The sequence below is a fragment of the Salmo salar genome, chromosome 02, assembly GCF_965601325.2.
Source record: "Salmo salar chromosome 02, fSalSal1, whole genome shotgun sequence".
Classification (NCBI taxonomy): Eukaryota; Metazoa; Chordata; class Actinopteri; order Salmoniformes; family Salmonidae; genus Salmo; species Salmo salar.
In genome coordinates, this window is record NC_138292.1 from 67,392,660 (window position 1) to 67,412,998 (window position 20,339).

Here is a 20,339-nt window from a genome sequence, read left to right on the forward strand (position 1 = left end):
AATTAGAAAGCTCACCTACTTACAGCATTGTTGTATTAGGTATAAGTTACATTTATTTCTCTCCCTTTATGATGATGATCGGGGCCTGCTTAGGGGTAGTTTTGTGATAACTGCACTGATTTTGTTTTCCGCTATCGACTTTTTCTAAACGTTAACGATCCCAATGTAATTTAAACATTTCATACCCCAACTTAAATTTGACGTTTGGAACAACTTCTAAATGTTTTTTTTTCAACATAGATGGATGTCTAATTCAACATGAGACAGAGGTTGTTGAGGCTACTAACTTGGCCGTGTAGCAAATAGGCTCAACTGTGATAGATACTAGTGCATAGGCCTACTCCTGACATTTCCTAGGATCCATAAAGTAACTTTTCCTGACCTATTTTTGCACCAGTTCTGTCACACCAATTTTGGTGTCAAAAAAAGTACAGTTAGTAATGTATTTTACTTATAGCACAGTTATTTTTCTCTTCCTTGATGGTACCACTAGCTCTGGGAGCTGGAGAAGGTCCTCCTACTAACAGGACAAACCAAAGGAGGTGCAGTATTGTATTGTATTGTATCCCCCTGGCAGTAAAAACATGTCAGATTACAAGTGTATCTTGTCCACAGCTGACTACTTTGGTGTACATGTAACCAATCATGACTGAATTACTGTACACACAGAATTGCTCATTCACCTGTAACACTCTAATCCTCTATAGACTGCAAAAATGCGAACTATTACATAGAATAACAAAGGAGATGAATCATCACAGTAGGCTACACTGCACTCAATTTTGTTTCTACCTTTTGTCACAGTGAGCAGAGCAGACTGAGATCGGTCAGAGTGATCAACCTGGGGGGCCCCTCGGCACCGTGATGCACTGGAGGACAACGTGGATGATTATCAACTTTAATGTGATGGTCGACCAGGTTCTACATTGGATATACAATGTATTTAAGAAAATGAGGGAAGTAGGAGATGAGAAGCTGAGTTAGAGAATGTATTGATTTGGAGCCATGCCCCGCCGTAGTGTGATTCGCTAAGATGAAATAATGAAAAAAGTCAAAACAAAAACATGTACAGTTTAATGCACTGGTTGTCTGGAACCAACTGGATCCTGATCAGCTTCTACCCCTAAGCCAGAAGACTGTTAAATAGTTACCTGACTATTTTGACTCTACACTTACTTTCATCACATACGCTGCTGCTACTATTTATATAGCCACGTTATCGTTACTCATTGTGTATTTATTCCTTGTGTCACTATTTTTCTATTATAATTTTTTATTCTTTACGCTGTTGGGGTGGACCTGTAAGCCTTTCACTGTTTGTCTACACCTGTTTATGAAGCATGCGACAAATGAAATTGGATTTGAATGGAAGGAGATCGAGAGAAGATTAAGGTTCAGAGAACAGCTAGGCAGACTGGTAAACAATGTGGGGGGAAAAACAACAGAAAAGATGGGAATGGTGAGGGAAAAGAGTGTGTGAGTGTGACAGATCGCATGGGAAACCAACAACATTGTTATTTTTGTGTATATAGATTGATGTGGCTTTATTGTGTATATTGTATATCTACTACTTTGTTACTGTTTTCCATTTGCTGCCAAATAAACACAGTCCACCTATACTGTACTCCAGAAGGGTTTAGAGATGCACTTATACAACTATGATTATCACTACGTTTACCACAATGCAGCATTTTAATGTATGATGAAGTTTATTTCAGTTTCAATACTTTATTAACAAAGTCTTGCACAGCTGTGTTGCCCCTTACACATATGACAATGACAATACAACTAAATGCATCAGCCTTTATCAGACCACAACATGATGCCAATGGGTGTGTTCTAAATACATTCTGCACAGATTATACAAACACTATCTTATGCTAAGACACTTCTCCAGATCAGCCATTGTAAGATCAGGACCCATATTCACAAAGCGTCTCATAGTAGGAATGCTGATCTGGGATCAGTTTTGCCTCAGATTAAAATGAATGGACAAGGGGGAACTGATCCTAGATCAGCACTCCTACTCTGAATACAGGTCCTGATCATCTGTGCAGAATTTGTGTATCTGAAACACACTCATTGTGAAAAGCTTGCTCAAATGATTGTCTTCGCTTCTTCTCCTCGCTTCTCTTTGCAAATCTTCTCCTGTACTCCTTGCTGATGTCCATTTTGAATCCCCTCCAGGTAAAACACATTTTAGTTTCTCAACCCAACACCTGTGTCATTTGGGACTGAACCGTGTGTGGCAGGGCTTTCTTGGTGGCCCGTTCCGTGTCGAAATGGATGTTCTTACAACAAATCCAAACCCCTCTCAATTTCTCTACCTTCCTCTTTCTCTCCCTCTATCCAGGCGGTAGGTGAGGGAGGGTGGTGAGCGGGACAGAGTGCCAGTCGCTTACTTTCTCCCATTATTGTCCTGTTGACCTCTTACCTGGGAAGAGGAAATGGGGGGGGGAACAAGACGTCAGACAAATGCTTCCAAAAGTGACTATATTAGTCAGGGTTGGTGGGAGACATGTACAGGTGAGAGTCTGGTTCTATAGAACAGGCCTAAGCAGAGGAATGAGCAGCAGGTGTATCTAGACCTACATACTATCTACAATAGGACAGCCACACTGCAGGTTGGAGGAGTGATCTGTTAGAGTGTGTGTGTGTATTCTGACATTTTTCTGATTTAAAGCTAATTTTCTTGCAATTCTATTCATTTCGCCATGTCTAATGTAAATTCATGTGATGTATACCCGCGCCCTCCCTGACGACCCCGAGAGTCCCCACCCCACAGTTTGGGATCCACTGTACTATAGGATAGTCACACCGCAGGTTGGAGAAATGTATATGTTAGTGTGTGTGTGTGTATTCTGAATGTATAGTATTCATGTTAGTCAGACAAATACACATTACACAGCTAATGTTTAGGGTGTTGTGGTGTCCTACCTGAGGTGTGGCTGTCAGCTAAACATTTTCTTTATTTTGGAAAGGATGCCCTCGTCTTCTTTCTTCTTCTCCTGCCCCTCTGTTCTGTCCTGTCCTGCCCCAAACTCAGAGCGCTGACCACTCCTGCCCCCACCTGGACAAAAACAGGTACTACATGCATCAGCCAAATTACGACCCATGTTTGCATCATGTTTTAACACGTGTGTTTGTGTATACACTTGTGTGCTTGGCGTGCGTTTGAAATGTTTGAATCCTTATTTGCTGTAATGTGATTTGTAGATGAAGTAAAGCATTTAAAATGTGTGTGTGTTGAGAGGGGACAGGCTAGCAGTGGCAGGAGAAGACAAGGTGATCTGGATGTGGAACTATATAGAATTCCCAGGTATAAACAACCTACCTGTGGTAGTAGCAGTGACTCCGTTGACAGTCCCCTCCACGTCAGTCTCTTCCTCTGCATAGCTCAGGAGCAGGGAGCGCTGTCTATTGGTTAACTTCCTACAGTGGTAGAAGACAAGAGGGATGGATAATAACCTGCTATTCTAACCATGAAGAAGGGAAAGCAGTGGTCACACATGCTAGATAGACAACAGTCAGTGTTAAGTGAACGGGTCTGCGTTAATGTCAGACTCTCTGCAAGATGGCGCTGACAGACAGTCACCCTGTTTCTAGTTCCTATGGGATTATGTGTGTATTATGTTTTTCGTATTGTTAGGTATTACTGCACTGTTGGAGCTAGAAACACAAGCATTTCACCTCACCTTGGATAACATCTGAAAATCTGTGTATGCAACCAATAAAATTTGATTTGATTTGTGTGTGTGTGTGTTCTCTCTGTCTTACTTAGGTACTCTGATCTTGATGTGAACGTAGTGATCTCCATAACTATAGCTGTTGATCCTCTGGATCCCCTTTCCCTGCAGACGGATCTTCTGGTCGGCCTGGCAACCTGGAGGGATCTACAAAACAAAGGGCAGTGGTTCGGTCAATCCAGTCTCTTTTCACATCTAACAGTGTGTCTATCAACACAAGCCAAGTAGACCCTTCAGCTTGGACAAGCAAGACCTAGGGTTAGTGTAACATGTATCTAATGTCATATTTCCAGATGGTTTCAGAATGTATCTAATGTCATATTTCCAGATGGTTGTCAGATTGACTAGGTCAGTGTAACAAGAATCTAATGTCATATTTCCAGATGGTTGTCAGATTGACTAGGTCAGTGTAACATGTATCTAATGTCATATTTCCAGATGGTTGTCAGATTGACTAGGTCAGTGTAACATGTATCTAATGTCATATTTCCAGATGGATGTCAGATTGAAAGCTGTGGTAATGTAATACATACTGAACAGAATGACACCCAAACATTGAAATACTTCATGTAGATAAATTCAATAGTCAGGGATACAGTTCCTTTTCCCCTCCCTTACCTGGATGCCTATAATGTTGTAGAGTCCCTGTGACTGGGCAGAAAAAAAACGTATTTCCCTCTCCTTCCTTCCATCCCTCCTCCCCCCTTTTCCCCTCACACGTACACTCATCGGACAGTTTATTAGGTACACCCATCTCGAACCGGGTCAGACCCCTCTTTTCCCTCCAGAACAGCCTGAATTCTTCAGGGTATTCTACAATGTGTCAGAGACGTTCCACAAGGATGTTGGTCCATGCTGACGCGATGGCATTGCGCAGTTACTGCAGATTGGACTGGTGGTACATTCATGCTGCAAACATCTCGTTCCATCTCATCTCAAAGATGCTCTATAGGGTTGAGGCCTGGGGACTTCGCAGGCCACTCAACTAGACTGAACTCTCCGTCATGTTCCAGGTGATGTTTTTCCACTCCTCAGATATCCAGTGTTCACGTGCCCACAGGAGCTGCTTCTTCTTGTTGTTAGTTGACAGGAGTGGAACCCGGTTTGGTCGTCTGCTGCAATAGCCCATCCGTGACAAGGATTGTTGAGTTGTGGGTTCCAAGATGCCGTTGTGCACACCACTGCTGTACTGCGCCGTTATTTGTCTGTTTGTGCCACGCCTGGTAGCTTGCACAATTCTTGCCATTCTCCTTTCGACCTCTCTCATCAACGAGCTGTTTCAGCCCACAAGACTGCCACTGTTGTGTGTGAAAAGCCCAGGAGGGCGGACATTTCTGAGACACTGGATCTGGCGTACCTGGCACCGACGATCACACCACACTCAAAGTCTCTTAGGTCACTCGTTTTTACCCATTCTAACATTTAACCGAACAGAAAATGAATCCCTTGAAGCCTGTCTGCCTGCTTTATACAACAAGCCACGGCCACGTGACTCGATTCAGTTTGGCGAACAGTGTGGTGTACCTAACAAACTGGCCGGTGAGTGTGTCTATGGTGTTGTAGAGTCCCTGTACTCTAGCAGAGCCCCCCAGTATAGCCTGGCCTACAGAGATCTAACTCTTTCTCCCCCCTCTCACCTGTATATCTATGGTGTTGTAGAGTCCCTGTGCTCTAGCAGAGCCCCCCAGAATAGCCTGGGCAACAGAGATGTGGACATCAGAGTGGATGTTGATACCATCACGTCTGAACACTGGACTCCTCTGGACCTGGAGAGGAGATACCGGACCACCAGAACCATCACAAATATAACAGTGTCATAATAAGTGTTTCACAAATGAGAAAAATATAATTGTCTCCCCGATGTTTTTTATATTGGATAGGTCTCCAGAATATTAGTAAGGCTTCAGGTTGGTCAGCCGAAGCAAAGCTGGATCATCAGAACCACAATCAATCAAACAAGGATTGACATGAATAATACTTCAGATATCTACGCACCCAGACTCCCAAAGAGAAAGCAAAAGCATACCGTTGTATAACTGATGTCTGGGAGCTCATTGAAGGGTAAACAACTAGCTAAATGCTGTCCACACTTACTCTAAATGTGATGTCGATTTCCTTCTTCCCCACTGGCATTCGTACAGTCTGTCCATTGTCTACTCCTGCAAGACAACAATATAAAACAACACCACTCCATGTCTGAAGTCAATCATCATATCGTTGAACAGTTGTCTCCTTGTACCATGACCCAACCAGAGAGACACACAGCTCTCTCTCTCTCTCTCTCTCTCTCTCTCTCTCTCACACCCCTCTCTCTCTCTCTCTCACACACCCCTCTCTCTCTCTCTCTCTCTCTCACACCCCTCTCTCTCTCTCTCTCTCACACCCCTCTCTCTCACACCCCTCTCTCTCTCACACCCCTCTCTCTCTCTCTCTCTCACTCTCTCACCTCTCTCTCTCTCTCTCACCTCTCTCTCTCTCTCTCTCACACCCCTCTCTCTCTCTCTCACACCCCTCTCTCTCTCTCACACCCCTCTCTCTCTCTCTCTCACACACCTCTCTCTCTCTCTCACACCCCTCTCTCTCTCTCTCTCTCTCTCTCACACCCCTCTCTCTCTCTCTCACCCCCCTCTCTCTCTCACCCCTCTCTCTCTCTCCCCTCTCTCTCTCTCCCCCTCTCTCTCACACCCCTCTCTCTCTCACACCCCCCTCTCTCACACCCCCTCTCCCCCCTCTCTCTCTCTCTCTCTCTCTCTCACACACCCCTCTCTCTCTCTCTCTCTCTCTCTCACACACCCCTCTCTCTCTCTCTCTCTCTCTCACACACCCCTCTCTCTCTCTCTCTCTCTCTCACACACCCCTCTCTCTCTCTGTCTCTCACACACCCCTCTCTCTCTCTCTCTCACACACACCCCTCTCTCTCTCTCTCACACACCCCTCTCTCTCTCTCTCACACACCCCTATCTCTCTCTCTCACCTGCGGGTACAGGCACGGTGACGGTCCGTCTCTGTTTGGTCTGTCCCGAGCCGCGACACATCACGCAGGGCGTGGTCATGATGGAGCCCCGCCCACCACAGCGGCGACACGTAGAGCGCATCATGAAGGGACCAGTGTTTATAGACTCCTACAGGGGGCAGCACAGAGACTAACATTAAGATGATCAGACATTTTTAACATGGCTATTACTACAGTATAATGATAATAAAGGTGCCTTAATAAGTTGTGGGAGTGTGGATAAAAAAAAAGTTAAGCCCTGAAGTAAATTGAGTAGATAGTGAATTTATAATGGATACTGCCTCCCTGAGATTTCTGTTTTATAAAAGGGATACAGTCATGGTGGAGACAACCATGTAAAACATCAGTACTCAGTGTAGCACTTCTGATCTAGGATCAGTTTTGCCTTTTTAAATCATAATAAATCATTGTGTGACGCTTTGGGAACACAGGCCCTGGTCCCTAGCGGTGACAGTTGGTTGACACCACTCACCATGCCGGTGCCGTTACAGTAGTGACAGTGCTGGACCTTGGTTCCTGGCTCGCTACCTTTACCGTCACATCTCTGACACGCATCGTCCAGGTTCACTGTCATCTCCTTGTTCACTCCCTTAGCTGCCTGGGTGAACGTCAGCTCCATCACAAACTGGGGAGAGAGAGAGAGAGAGAGAGAGAGAGGGAGGGAACAGAGAGAGACAGGAAAAGGGAGAGAGAGAGAGAGAAAGAAAAGGGTAAAGAGATGGAGGTATAGTGGGAGAAAAATGGGGGGGAGGTAATAAAGTGTGAGAGACAGGGAGAAAGAGTTACAGATTAAAACATATGGCTGAATATGAATAACTGAGCAAGCGCTAAACATTCACATGAAATCATGTAACATTGCTGTTGATTAGAACTTGTACATTCTACCAATTCTAATTCTATGCCGAATCATGAAACTTGTTATAGCCGGGTTATTCATCTGTTATAACATATAACCGCACCTCTGGCCTCTGTTCAAACATGCTGTTGAAGTCACCGAAACCCTGTGCTCCTGTGAACTCCCCGAAGATCTTCCTGAACATTTCCTCTGGGTCGACGCTGGCCCCCCCGGCCCTCCAGTACTGCTGTCCCCCCGGCCCCCCTCCCGCCTGGCCGGGGTCGAAGCCTGCCGCCCCGTACGTGTCATACTGCTTCCTCTTCACCTCGTCACTCAGCACCTTGGGGAAGCAATATCAGGAACAATATCCCAGTCATTGCTAAGGGGTTGTGTGTACCTGTCAATCTACAGATTATATAGAAGAGACTCGAAGTTGCTCAAATAGGTACAGATCTAGGATCAGCTCCTCATCAGATCCTATGCCTGGCTTGGCAGAGCGTTGTGATATACTGGAAATGTTATTCTTGGCCAGTCGAAAACATGCAAGACTTGAATTTGTAGAATTAGGCCAGGGACCAATTGAATGCCAACCTCGTAGGCTTCTGCCAGCTTGGCAAACTTCTCCTTGGCCTGAGGGTCATCCTGGTTGGTGTCTGGGTGGTACTTCTTAGCCATCTGGAATAGGATAGACCAATGGTATTATATAGCCTACCCAGCTGATTTCACTGGACAAGGCCATGTACTATTTACAACTGAAGTTTGAATCAATGTTTATGAACATTCTAGAACTCCATACATGTAGAACTCCATAATGACAACAGTCTAGGCCTATATTTCTGCAACCACAACCCACATAGCAACAGAGGTGCAGGCTCTCCTAATAGACAACCCTCTCACCTGATAGTAGGCTTTCTTGATCTCTTTCTGAGTGGCCGTGCGAGGCACCCCCAGAACATCATACAAGTCCTGTTTGTTAGCTGAGGAGCAGCTAGTGTGGAAGGAGTGACTACTGCTGACGACATGGGGGGACCTTAGTCCTGTGGCGGGAAGGAGATACGAGCTGCGTCAAACAGCCATAACTTCTGTCCTTGTGTTGAAGCAAAGCATTCTGGGTAATGGTGTTTAATATGTCTGTGTTAGACAGCTAACTAGCTCGACAAAAAAAATGAGAATAATGCATTTCGATGTGTACTGTACTAGCTAGCTGTACGGACTAGCTAGTTAGTAGTTAACTACCAGTGCAGACACTAGATTGTGTCATGTACATATTGTGCTTGACCACTGACTGAGGACTGTTACATCATGCACGTCCAGCTACTGTACATTGTTGTTGCAGCTGTACCGACCAAGAGTGTCTAATGTCTGATCGCGACATGAAAACACAACAACGACATTTACAGAAATATTGACAATAACAAATCTCTTTCTATATCAACCAAACTACTACCTAGGTTCACTGGCACCAACTCCAGACAGTCCTTCCTCTCTCACCTGTGAGTCTCAATGTCACTGCATTTCCAGGTCTCAAACAGCCAAAGTCGCCCCCTATGCTGCACCGTTGTGTCCTCAAGATCGCCGTGGCACAGGCTTCTCCATGTCTAGCCGAGGCAAGCAGCGACCAAGCCCGACGATGGCCAGAAGACAGTCCTACAGAGTTGAGTAAACGTGCATTGCAGATAGCCACGGAGGACGCCATCTTTACATCGCTACAGAGGCCGGCGGTGCACTGCGCATGTGCAGGATGTAGGCTCCGGAGTGGTCTAGGACATTGCATCTCAGCACAAGAGGCGTCACTACAGTACCTGGTTCGAATCAATGCTGCATCACATCCGGCCGTGTAGGCCGTCATTGGAAATAAGAATTTGTTCTTAACTGACTTGCCTAGTTAAATAATGGTAAAATAAAAAATAAAAATGCACAGGTCAGAGGAGCAAGGCAAGCACTGAGAGTAGCTACAATATTTATTTCTATGATTATTTGCATCTTTATTTATAAGTTATTATGGATGTGCAGTATTGTTTTGTTATTATTTGGATTCATCTTTATTGAATTCAAGTTCAGCATGGTAAGCATATGATTAATGCATGAAAGATATGTGGTAAAGTTATTTGTTTATTCTCAAGTCCTATGATGAATTAGTAACAAACAGTTAATCATGCAACAACCTGACACACAATATCATCAACATTCATTGATTTGTTTAAAATGCATCATAGAATGTCATCCATAGAAAATAATGTATTAAATTAATGTAGCCAATAGTTAGAATCTATAGATAATTTCCAGCACCCTTTTAATCACATTTTCCTTTCCTCCAAGCTCCTCTCCTCGTTTTCTTGATATTCCCAATATTCCCCAACTTCTGCATCATTCCCTTAAACTGTTGACCCATGTCAAACCCTCCCTCCGTGCTTCCCTCTGGAATCTCTCTCTTCCTCATACCCCTTTCCTGTCCCCTTCACAAACTCCTTTCCTTCCTTCTCATTCCTGTTCCCTCTCTTCTCTGTCTTTTTCATGTTGTTTTTCAGTCTTTCTAGCTGTTCCCTGAGGTTCTGAAGCTCCCACTCTTCTTCTCCCTTCTCTCGACACATCTGTCTATGCTTGTGTTTCTGATTGGTAACCATTTCATCCACCATCCTCCCCAACTCCTCCCTAAGTCTCTGCACGTCCTCTCTGCTCTTATGGTCCTTCTCAACTGCTCTCACTCTTTTTAGGGCAAGCTTGTCAACTAACCTGTCCAACTCATATATAAAGCTCAGTGCCTCTACCTCCATGCCACTGTCTCTTTCTTTCTCCATCTGCTTCAACAAGAGCTCATCTTGAAGCCTCGCTAGCTTCTCTCTGAAGATCCTGTGTTCCAAATTCTCCACATTAACTTGCATTCTCTCCCTTTCATTGATCCTTTTCTTAAGTCTGATAAAGCCATCCAATAGGTCCTTAAGTTGCTCCCTAAACTCCACCAATAGCGGTTGAGCTTCTTGGTGCATCTCCACGGTGTAGCAGCGGTCTGTGCCCTGATCCAAAATGAAGTCAACCTTTCCCAGTAACCCTGTGACTTCCAGCTCTTCACTAATGCTCTTTGGGCAGACGTGAAAACGTCCCCCGCACTCCTCAACCAGCCTCTGGGCCTCTCTCTCCTTCAGAAGATCCTCGAGATTATCCTTCTGCTCCAGCTCGTAGGTGAAGAGGACCTGAGTGAAACCATGGCCTTCTCTCCGAACATCCTTCGGATGCACTGAGCCCCTCTCCTCTCCTGCTCTGTGAGACGACCCAACGGAGCCAGCAGGAGAAAAGAGTGGACCCTCTTGGAACACTCAGACAGGGACAGACACTCCATAGCCCAGTCCTGTAGATAAGTTGTCACAATTTATTTGAAGTGCCTTTCACAGTGGGTAAATCTCAATTGTATTTCCTTTATTCCTCACGTCCTCCCTCCTTGTCTCCTTCTCAAATCAGATTGAAGCAGAAGATCTGATGTTCCTCCAATGTATTGTCATGACGTTGGCCTGTGGGTAAGGTTTATGACCCCCCCCCCCCCCCCCATAAATACCTTTCTCCCTTCCCCTCTCTGAATCTACTGAAGGACTTGAATAGCCTGTGTTAAATATAGAGAGTCTGGGAACATCAAACAAATGGGGAAAGGAACCATATTTTGTTAATAAAACCAGTTGGAAATATGCTTGATAACGTAATGAGTATGGATTTCATTTCGGTTGTCATCTGAGACATTATGATTGATGACAGGATGACATAAACTGTACCTGGGAAAGTATCCACCCTCTAGTTATCAGAGTCACATGGAATTGTTATGCAATTGAAATGTTTGATATGGAAATTGTTTGTTAGGAGATTAAATGTAATTTTAGCTTCCAAATGAGAGAATTGGGTTTTCATAAGGAAAGTGCCCTGCTCGATCAGTGGCCCAACCCTGTGAAGAGACAGGGGTTATAAACGATGAAACACCTCCCTCCCCCTCTCCACTATATAAGCCTTTGATGAAAAGATAACCACGTTGTTCCAGCACGTGAGGTCTGCAGCCTCTACGTTAGAAGGACACACATGTCAAGGACAGAACTAAGCCAACCTCGGCGTGAGCTTTGGTGGCGAATGGTATGAACTTTGAGCTTATTCACTACAGAAGTGCTACTTCCTAGCCGCTGTAGACGTGGGCTAGGAAAGGTCGGACGACGGATCCAGTCTAACAACCAGACGAAGATACCACCACGTATCCAATTGACCACCATTGACATTCTTCCGGCCAGGAAGATCTGTTGGCCAACCTGGCCAGCATCTACGACCAATCTACCGAAGCGCAGCTCAGAGTAAATATTTATTGCATTTTCCTTTTCCAAATGGGCGGTAATTTAGAATGCATAAGATAATGTATTTACGATAGCATAGCTGCTGTTTCTCTGTTCCTAAATCTTCCCGCTCTTTCATTCAAGCCCAACCCCCTTTCCTTTGTGTAACCAGCCGTCATATCTGTTCCGTCTACCGGGACGTTTTCTGTATGACATCATTGTATTCTGTGTATTTGTAATTCTGTGTGATTAGTTAGGTATTTAGTAAATAAATAATTAAACCCAATTTTGTATTGCTGATTCAACTTGTTTGCCAGGGTTCGTGAAGATAGCCAAGAATTTACAACTTTCATTATGAGACTGAAAATAAGACAAGGGTTAATATTGACTGCTATCGATGTAAAATATTACAAAGTATTTTAAGAGTTTATTCGGAAGATAACAGCTCTATAAACGTTCTTCCGTGGTGCCCCGACTTTCTAGTTAATTACATTTACATGATTAGCTTAATCAGGTAATATTAATTACAGAGAAATCATTTTATAAGTTAGCATGTCATATCACTTAATCCGGCATAGCCAAAGACACGACAGTATTTTCAGAATGAGGCAAGGGGATGTGACGGGTGGAATCAAGGATGTACAATTGAGATTCACCCAGTCGTAACACACTCTACAGAGAAAAACAGAACATAAATAAGAACAAGAAACAACAACAGAGAAAACCAAAACAGACAAACAGCAGACACAAAAACATGGGTCCTTGCTATCTGGAATCCTTGGGACGTGTGTGTGTGTCCCCACTGACGTTACAATTTAAAATGGTTATGGTACTGGTTAAAGTTAGGGTTAGGGTAAGGGTTAAGGTTAGGGTTAGGGTAGTGACATCCCAAAGATTCGTATAGCACATGACAAGGCAGACACAAGCACAGCAGACTATGCCAAACCACACTCACCTGTAGCGCCCCCTGGCTATGGGTGGTGGTTACTGCACCAGGCATGTTTACCACAGAGAGGGGGCATCCTGAGATGGTGCCTGTAGTACCCCAGAGTCTGGTGGTCCCCAGGGGCTTCTCTTCACCTCCTTCCAGGGCAGCCCATTATATAGCTCCAGGGTTGCCGATGACAACCAATGTACGTTCTGGTCACGAAAGAGGGAAGGATTTAGTGCTATTAAGGATGGAATATTATACAAGTTGTCCGGCAGGGGTAATCTGAACACTGTTTAGACTTGACTTGCAATAATTTTACACATAAAAAAAATAAAGCAAACAATATAATGGGTGTCAGCTAGTGTACAGATACATTGTCAACATAAATCTGAGCCAAGGCAAGAGTATGCTGTTTTGACTAGGCTAGTAATCGTGCATATCTTATATCTTTATGTTTGGAGCAAAATAATATACAGAACTAAACTCACCAGATGGGTTTTTCATATTGAATCAGCCAAACCACATTCACTTCAAATGCCCCTTCAACTACCTTTTACCAGCAGTTCTCAAGTACTGACAGGTTTTTGACGTCTCGACTGGGAGTATGTACTTTGTACCATAGCAGTAATATAAAACATGAATAGCAGTAATATAAAACATGAATATTTTGTATAAATCTGGCCAATGAATGACTTGGGGCAATAAACAGCCAAAGGCATAAATGAGTAAACCTTCAGGTAAAATATTTTCAGATGTGATAAAAGCAAACAGGTTGACTATAGCTGTTTGGTGAGAAAGATATGCAATTTGATACTTTCAATGAAACCAAAGGTCTTGGACACGAAGCTTAATGCTGTTTTGAAATTGTGCTTTAAGAGGACGCTGGTTATGGTAACAAGCGGATCAGTAAAAAATGGTCTTACTGTGGTATCTAAACCAAAGAGTCATTTCTGGGCATGGTGGCTCTAATCCAGTGGAGGCTGGTGGGAGGAACTATAGGAGGACAGGCTCATGTAATGTCTGGAATGGAATAAATAGAACTGTATCAAACAGATCAAGTATATGGAAACCACATGTTTGACCATGTTCCATTTTTTTACATTCCGGCCATTACAATGAGTGTCCTCCTATAGCTCCTCCCACCAGCCTCATATGTTAGTTATCCAGTGGTGTAAGTTATTTAAGTAAAAATACTTTAAAGTACTACTTAAGTATTTTTTTGGGGTATCTTTACTTTATTATTTATATTTAACTTTTTACTTTTACTTCACTACAAATAGTGTACTTTTTACGCCATACATTTTCCCTGACAGCCAAAAGTACTCGTTACATTTTACATCATGCCTAGCAGGATGGGAAAATGGTCCAATTCATGCAATTATCAAGAGAACCTCCCTGGTCATCTACTGGCTCTGATCTGGTGGACTCACTAAACATAAATGGTTTGTTTGTGAATTATGTCTGAGTGTTGGAGTGTGTCCCTGGCTATCTGTAAATAAAAAAACAAGAAAATTGTACCGTCTGGTTTATTTAATCTAAGGAATTTGAAATGATTTATACTTTAACTTTTGATACTTAAGATATTTTAGCAACATATTTAAAACTAAATACTTTTAGTTTTTTACTCAAGTAGTATTTTACTGGGTGACTTTTATTTTTACTTGAGTCGTTTTCAATTAAGGTATCTTTACTTTTACTCAATTATAACCAGATTACAGGCAACATTCGCACTGAGCTAAAGGGTAGAGCTGCCGCTTTCAAGGAGTGTGACTCTAACCTGGAAGCTTATAAGAAATCCCGCTATGCCCTCAGACGAACCATCAAACAGGCAAAGCGTCAATACAGGACTAAGATCGAATCGTACTACACCGGCTCCGACACTCGTCAGATGTGGCAGGGCTTGTAAACTATTACAGACTACAAAGGGAAGCACAGCCGAGAGCTGCCCAGTGACATGAACCTACCAGACGAGCTAAATAACTTTTATGATCGCTTCGAGGCAAGTAATACTGAAACATGCATGAGAGAATCAGCTGTTCCGGACAACTGTGTGATCACACTCTCCGCAACAGATGTGAGTAAGACCTTTAAACAGGTCAACGTTCACAAGGCCGCAGGGCCAGACGGATTACCAGGACGTGTACTCCAAGCATGCGCTGACCAACTGGCAAGTGTCTGCACTGACATTTTCAACCTCTCCCTGTCCGAGTCTGTAATACCAACATGTTTCAAGCAGACCACCATAGTCTCTGTGCCCAAGAACACTAAGGTAAACTGCCTAAATGACTACCAACCTGTAGCACTCATGTCTGTAGCCATGAAGTACTTTGAAAGTCATGGCTCACATCAACACCATCATCCCAGAAACCCTAGACCCACTACAATTTGCATACCGTCCCAACAGATCCACAGATGATGCAATCTCTATTGCACTCCACACTGCCCTTTCCCACCTGGACATAAGGAACACCTATGTGAGAATGCTATTCATTGAGTACAGCTCAGCGTTCAACACCATAGTGCCCTCAAATCTCATCACTAAGCTAAGGATCCTGGGACAAAACACCTCGCTCTGCAACTGGATCCTGGACCTCCTGACTGGCCAACCCCAGGTGGTAAGGGTAGGTAACAACACATCTGCCACGCTGATCCTCAACACGGGGGCCCCTCAGGGGTGCGTGCTCAGTCCCCTCCTGTACTCCCTGTTCACTAATGACCTCATAGCCAGGCACAACTCCAACACCATCATTAAGTTTGCCGATGGCACAACAGTGGTAGGCCTGATCACCGACAACGATGAGACAGCCTATAGGGAGGAGGTCAGAGACCTGACTGTGTGTCGCAAGGACAACAACTCTCCCTCAAAGTGATCAAGACAAAGGAGATGATTGTGGACTACAGGAAAAGGAGGACCGAGCATGCCCCATTCTCATCGACAAGGCTGTAGTGGAGCAGGTTGAGAGCTTCAAGTTCCTTGGTGTCCACATCACCAACAAACTAGAATGGTCCAAGCACACCAAGACAGTCGTGAAGGGGGCACGACAAAACCTATTCCCCCTCAGGAGACTGAAAAGATTTGGCATGGGTCCTCAGATCCTCAAAAGGTTCTACAGCTGCACCATCGAGACCATGGGTTGATGGGTTGCTGATGGGTTGCATCACTGCCTGGTATGGCAACTGCTTGGCCTCAAACCGCAAGGCACTACAGAGGGTGGTGCGTATGGCCCAGTACATCACCGGGGCCAAGCTTCCTGCCATCCAGGACCTCTATACCAGGCAGGGTCAGAGGAAGGCCCTAAAAATTGTCAAAGACTCCAGCCACCTTAGTCATAGATGGTTCTCTCTGCTACCGCACGGCAAGCGGTACCGGAGCGCGAAGTCTAGGTCGAGGAGGCTTCTAAACAGCTTCTACCCCCAAGCCATAAGACTCCTGAACATCTAATCAAATGGCTACCTAGACTATTTGCATTGCCCTCCTTCCCCCCTCTACACTGCTGCTGCCCTCTGTTATTATCTATGCATAGGCACTTTAATAACTTTACCTACATGTATATATTACCTCAATTACCTTGACCCCGTGTATATAACCTCGCTATTGTTATTTACTGCTGCTCTTTAATTATTTGATATTCTTATCTCTTACTTTTTTGGTATTTTCTTAAAAATGCATTGTTGGTTAAGGGCTAAGTAAGTATTTCACTGTAAGGTCTACAGCTGTTGTATTCGTCACATGTGACAAATAAAATTTTATTTGATTTGAGTACTTTTTTCACCACTGATCTACCGACTGCTCTGAATTTACTGAATGCTCTTCCTTGTTTTCAACTCACTGTCACCTCCCATTCCAAACACTAGATGGCGATACTTTGCCCCAAATAATCCATCCCAGTCAAAACCAATACTATTGACAATGACCTGAAATACCACAGATCCATATGACAATGCTGCAGACGTTTTCCCACAACCTATAAAATGATCCTGCCAATAACAAACAACCTTGACGTGAAGTAGCCTCATATCAAAACTCAAGATGGGGGCCCGTCACCATGGCAACCAACAAATTTAATCCAATCTAATCTCATCATGGATTTGACTGCACATAATGGACATAAGGCCAGTGAAGGGGTGAGGGGTCAAAGGTCAACAAAAGAAGACACAGACAGATAATAGGGCTGTGATATCTGCAGTCCTTGGGATGGCCCTACCCCATTGAAATGTATATTTAAATGGTTAAGGTTAGGGTTAGGTAAGGGTCAAGGGTTAAGGTTAGGGTAAAGGTAGGGGTTAAGGTTTAGGGTAGGGACGTCTCAAGGATTCTGGATAGCACTCACCACAGATAATAGGGGGAGAATTAAATTGTCCTATCTGCAGTGAGAGGTCAAGATCAGGTCAGACCGTGTTTTGTGTAGTTGTAAGATGGACCACTACTGAGCAGACTGACCAGTCAAGATTGATATTGACATGATATTGGTAAGGACTGAAAGGTGATTGGTTTGGTTTGGGCTGTCTCCTGAAAAGAGAAGACTATTCACTCACTGTTTGAGTACCGGTAGCAAATAGTGTATTCTTATTTTTTATATTATATTATTTAAATATCTTTATTCTGTGGAAGTTTGTTGGGTGTGCATTGCATAGGGATCTTTTTACACAGTGTTATTTTGAACAATCAGCGTGGGCTGTCTTCTCCTATTCACTAACACTACCAGTAAAGTGCTGTGCATTGGCAGGAGAAGTAACAAGTAGGACTGTGAAAGAAATTTCAGAAGAATATATGTCACTATCATGTCAGTGAAAGAGAGAGGTTGTTGAGTAGATGTGACGTGACAAGAGATGAAAGAAAGTTAAACTTCCTTTCTTTCTTTTTCTCCCTCACTTCCCTCCCTTTCTCTCTCTCTCCCTCTGCCATTCCCCTCCATCTCCAAGGCAACCTGCAAAATAGCATCCCAGCTGGGCCTGTCTTGGTGGAATGCATTTTTTCAGGAGATGTCTGACATTGGCCACGCAGTACAGTAAATATCACACTGAACAACAGGCCCAGATTGAGCAACTCTTTAACTCTATCCCCACCATGTTGTATCTTTAATGCTACAACAAGCAGAATGTTTGGCTGTGTTTAACTCTATCCCCACCATGTTGTGTCTTTAATGCTACAACAAGCAGAATGTTTGGCTGTGTTTAACTCTATCCCCACCATGTTGTATCTTTAATGCTACAGCAAGCAGAATGTTTGGCTGTGTTTAACTCTATCCCCACCATGTTGTATCTTTAATGCTACAACAAGCAGAATGTTTGGCTGTGTTTAACTCTATCCCCACCATGTTGTATCTTTAATGCTACAACAAGCAGAATGTTTGGCTGTGTTTAACTCTATCCCCACCATGTTGTGTCTTTAATGCTACAACAAGCAGAATGTTTGGCTGTGTTTAACTCTATCCCCACCATGTTGTATCTTTAATGCTACAACAAGCAGAATGTTTGGCTGTGTTTAACTCTATCCCCACCATGTTGTGTCTTTAATGCTACAGCAAGCAGAATGTTTGGCTGTGTTTAACTCTATCCCCACCATGTTGTATCTTTAATGCTACAACAAGCAGAATGTTTGGCTGTGTTTAACTCTATCCCCACCATGTTGTGTCTTTAATGCTACAACAAGCAGAATGTTTGGCTGTGTTTAACTCTATCCCCACCATGTTGTGTCTTTAATGCTACAACAAGCAGAATGTTTGGCTGTGTTTAACTCTATCCCCACCATGTTGTATCTTTAATGCTACAACAAGCAGAATGTTTGGCTGTGTTTAACTCTATCCCCACCATGTTGTATCTTTAATGCTACAACAAGCAGAATGTTTGGCTGTGTTTAACTCTATCCCCACCATGTTGTGTCTTTAATGCTACAGCAAGCAGAATGTTTGGCTGTGTTTAACTCTATCCCCACCATGTTGTGTCTTTAATGCTACAACAAGCAGAATGTTTGGCTGTGTTTAACTCTATCCCCACCATGTTGTATCTTTAATGCTACAGCAAGCAGAATGTTTGGCTGTGTTTAACTCTATCCCCACCATGTTGTGTCTTTAATGCTACAGCAAGCAGAATGTTTGGCTGTGTTTAACTCTATCCCCACCATGTTGTGTCTTTAATGCTACAACAAGCAGAATGTTTGGCTGTGTTTAACTCTATCCCCACCATGTTGTGTCTTTAATGCTACAACAAGCAGAATGTTTGGCTGTGTTTAACTCTATCCCCACCATGTTGTATCTTTAATCCTATCTATATGATATAGTGTATTATCTGTTAGGTTGGAATCAGGGTGTTTCTCTCACCAAACCTGGTACTTCTGGATGTAGGCCTATCTGGTTCTGTTTGGGAAATTGTTGAGAATGTTCAACTGTTGTGGCTAAATGCATGGGGTCAAGGGTTTGGGAATTGGGACAGCGTCAGTTGAGCTGGGGGCTGGGCCGGCCGGGTTGCCACTCACTCCGATCCATATTCTCCCCGTCCCTCCGCTCTCCGCCTGTCATTAGCCTACACCCCGCTGTGATGTCATAAAGAGCCAGCCAGCGGAGTTCAAAGCGGCGGCGGGGAGGGTTCAGCCCTAAACGTTCCATCAACCCTGTGGTTGACTGTTGCTTGTAATGACTGTGTTTGGGGTAATGAATGACGGCAATAAGCGGCCATACATCATTCTCTCTGTGACAGAGGGCAGCCCAGCTATCCATAACCTCAGGGCCTAAGCTACATGGGAAAACACTGGTGACCCAGACTACTCTATGCAGCCTAAATGAAGGGTGATACTGTAACATGTGTGAGCACATATACTGGGGTGTATTCACTAGGGACCAAACAGAGCCAAACAAAAGCAAACGGATCAAAACAGGGTGGGACCTATCTGATTTTTTTCCAATAGAAACTCTTGTTTTCATTGCAAAACGTTTTCTGTTAATGAACCTTATGGTACAGTTAGCTATGGTGAGCACTAATGAATATACCCCTAACAAGGAAAAACTCTGGGCCTTGGTTGTAGCGTAACTCTAAGTTTTTTTCTGGTCAGATCTCATGGTCAACTTCAGGCCTCAGAAGGCTTAGGTCTTAATGGTTGAGTCTTTTATGTGAACTGTGTTGAGGACACCTTCGCTGGACCTTCATAATAGAATGGCAGCTTTATTAAATCATAGAGGCACTTACATAGAGAGTTTCGAGTGTATACAGATGTACGATCTTAATTTGATCACCTTGTTGCAGAATAACTTTCTTGCAATGCAGGAAATGTAAAACTTGTACTGTATTTGAGGTTTAAAAAGGCTTTGGAAGTTTGTAATTTCTACTTTCAGACTTGATTTTCCCTTACAAAAAATGTATCACACCTACAAAAACGTCCATTAATTCTAAAAATATTTCCTGTTGCTGCAGGATTATTTTCTGGGTGTAGCAAACTGGCTCAAATGAAGATCCTACATCTGTAATGGATTTACTCCTCTCCAGCCCTCTACCTTTCTCCCTCTCTAACTTACAGTAA

General features: G+C 43.7%; 1 protein-coding gene across 2 annotated transcripts; it reads right to left on the minus strand.

The window, feature by feature from the left end:
- Positions 1-1,690: 1,690 nt before the first annotated feature.
- LOC106590570 (dnaJ homolog subfamily A member 3, mitochondrial) lies at positions 1,691-13,423 on the minus strand. 2 transcript variants are annotated; one of them, XM_082966200.1, is made up of 14 exons: positions 13,315-13,423; positions 12,851-13,035; positions 9,086-10,940; positions 8,492-8,631; positions 8,186-8,269; positions 7,719-7,934; positions 7,232-7,384; positions 6,721-6,868; positions 5,841-5,905; positions 5,384-5,512; positions 3,778-3,893; positions 3,335-3,432; positions 2,938-3,070; positions 1,691-2,434 (listed from the first exon to the last, which is right to left on the minus strand). In XM_082966200.1, exons 3-13 carry the CDS (start codon positions 9,441-9,443, stop codon positions 2,952-2,954), a joined length of 1,626 nt encoding a protein of 541 aa, XP_082822326.1. In that variant the 5' UTR covers positions 9,444-10,940; positions 12,851-13,035; positions 13,315-13,423; the 3' UTR covers positions 1,691-2,434; positions 2,938-2,951. The 2 variants fall into 2 exon arrangements, with proteins under 2 accessions (XP_082822326.1, XP_082822327.1); XM_082966201.1 differs by lacking the exon at positions 2,938-3,070.
- Positions 13,424-20,339: the final 6,916 nt, after the last annotated feature.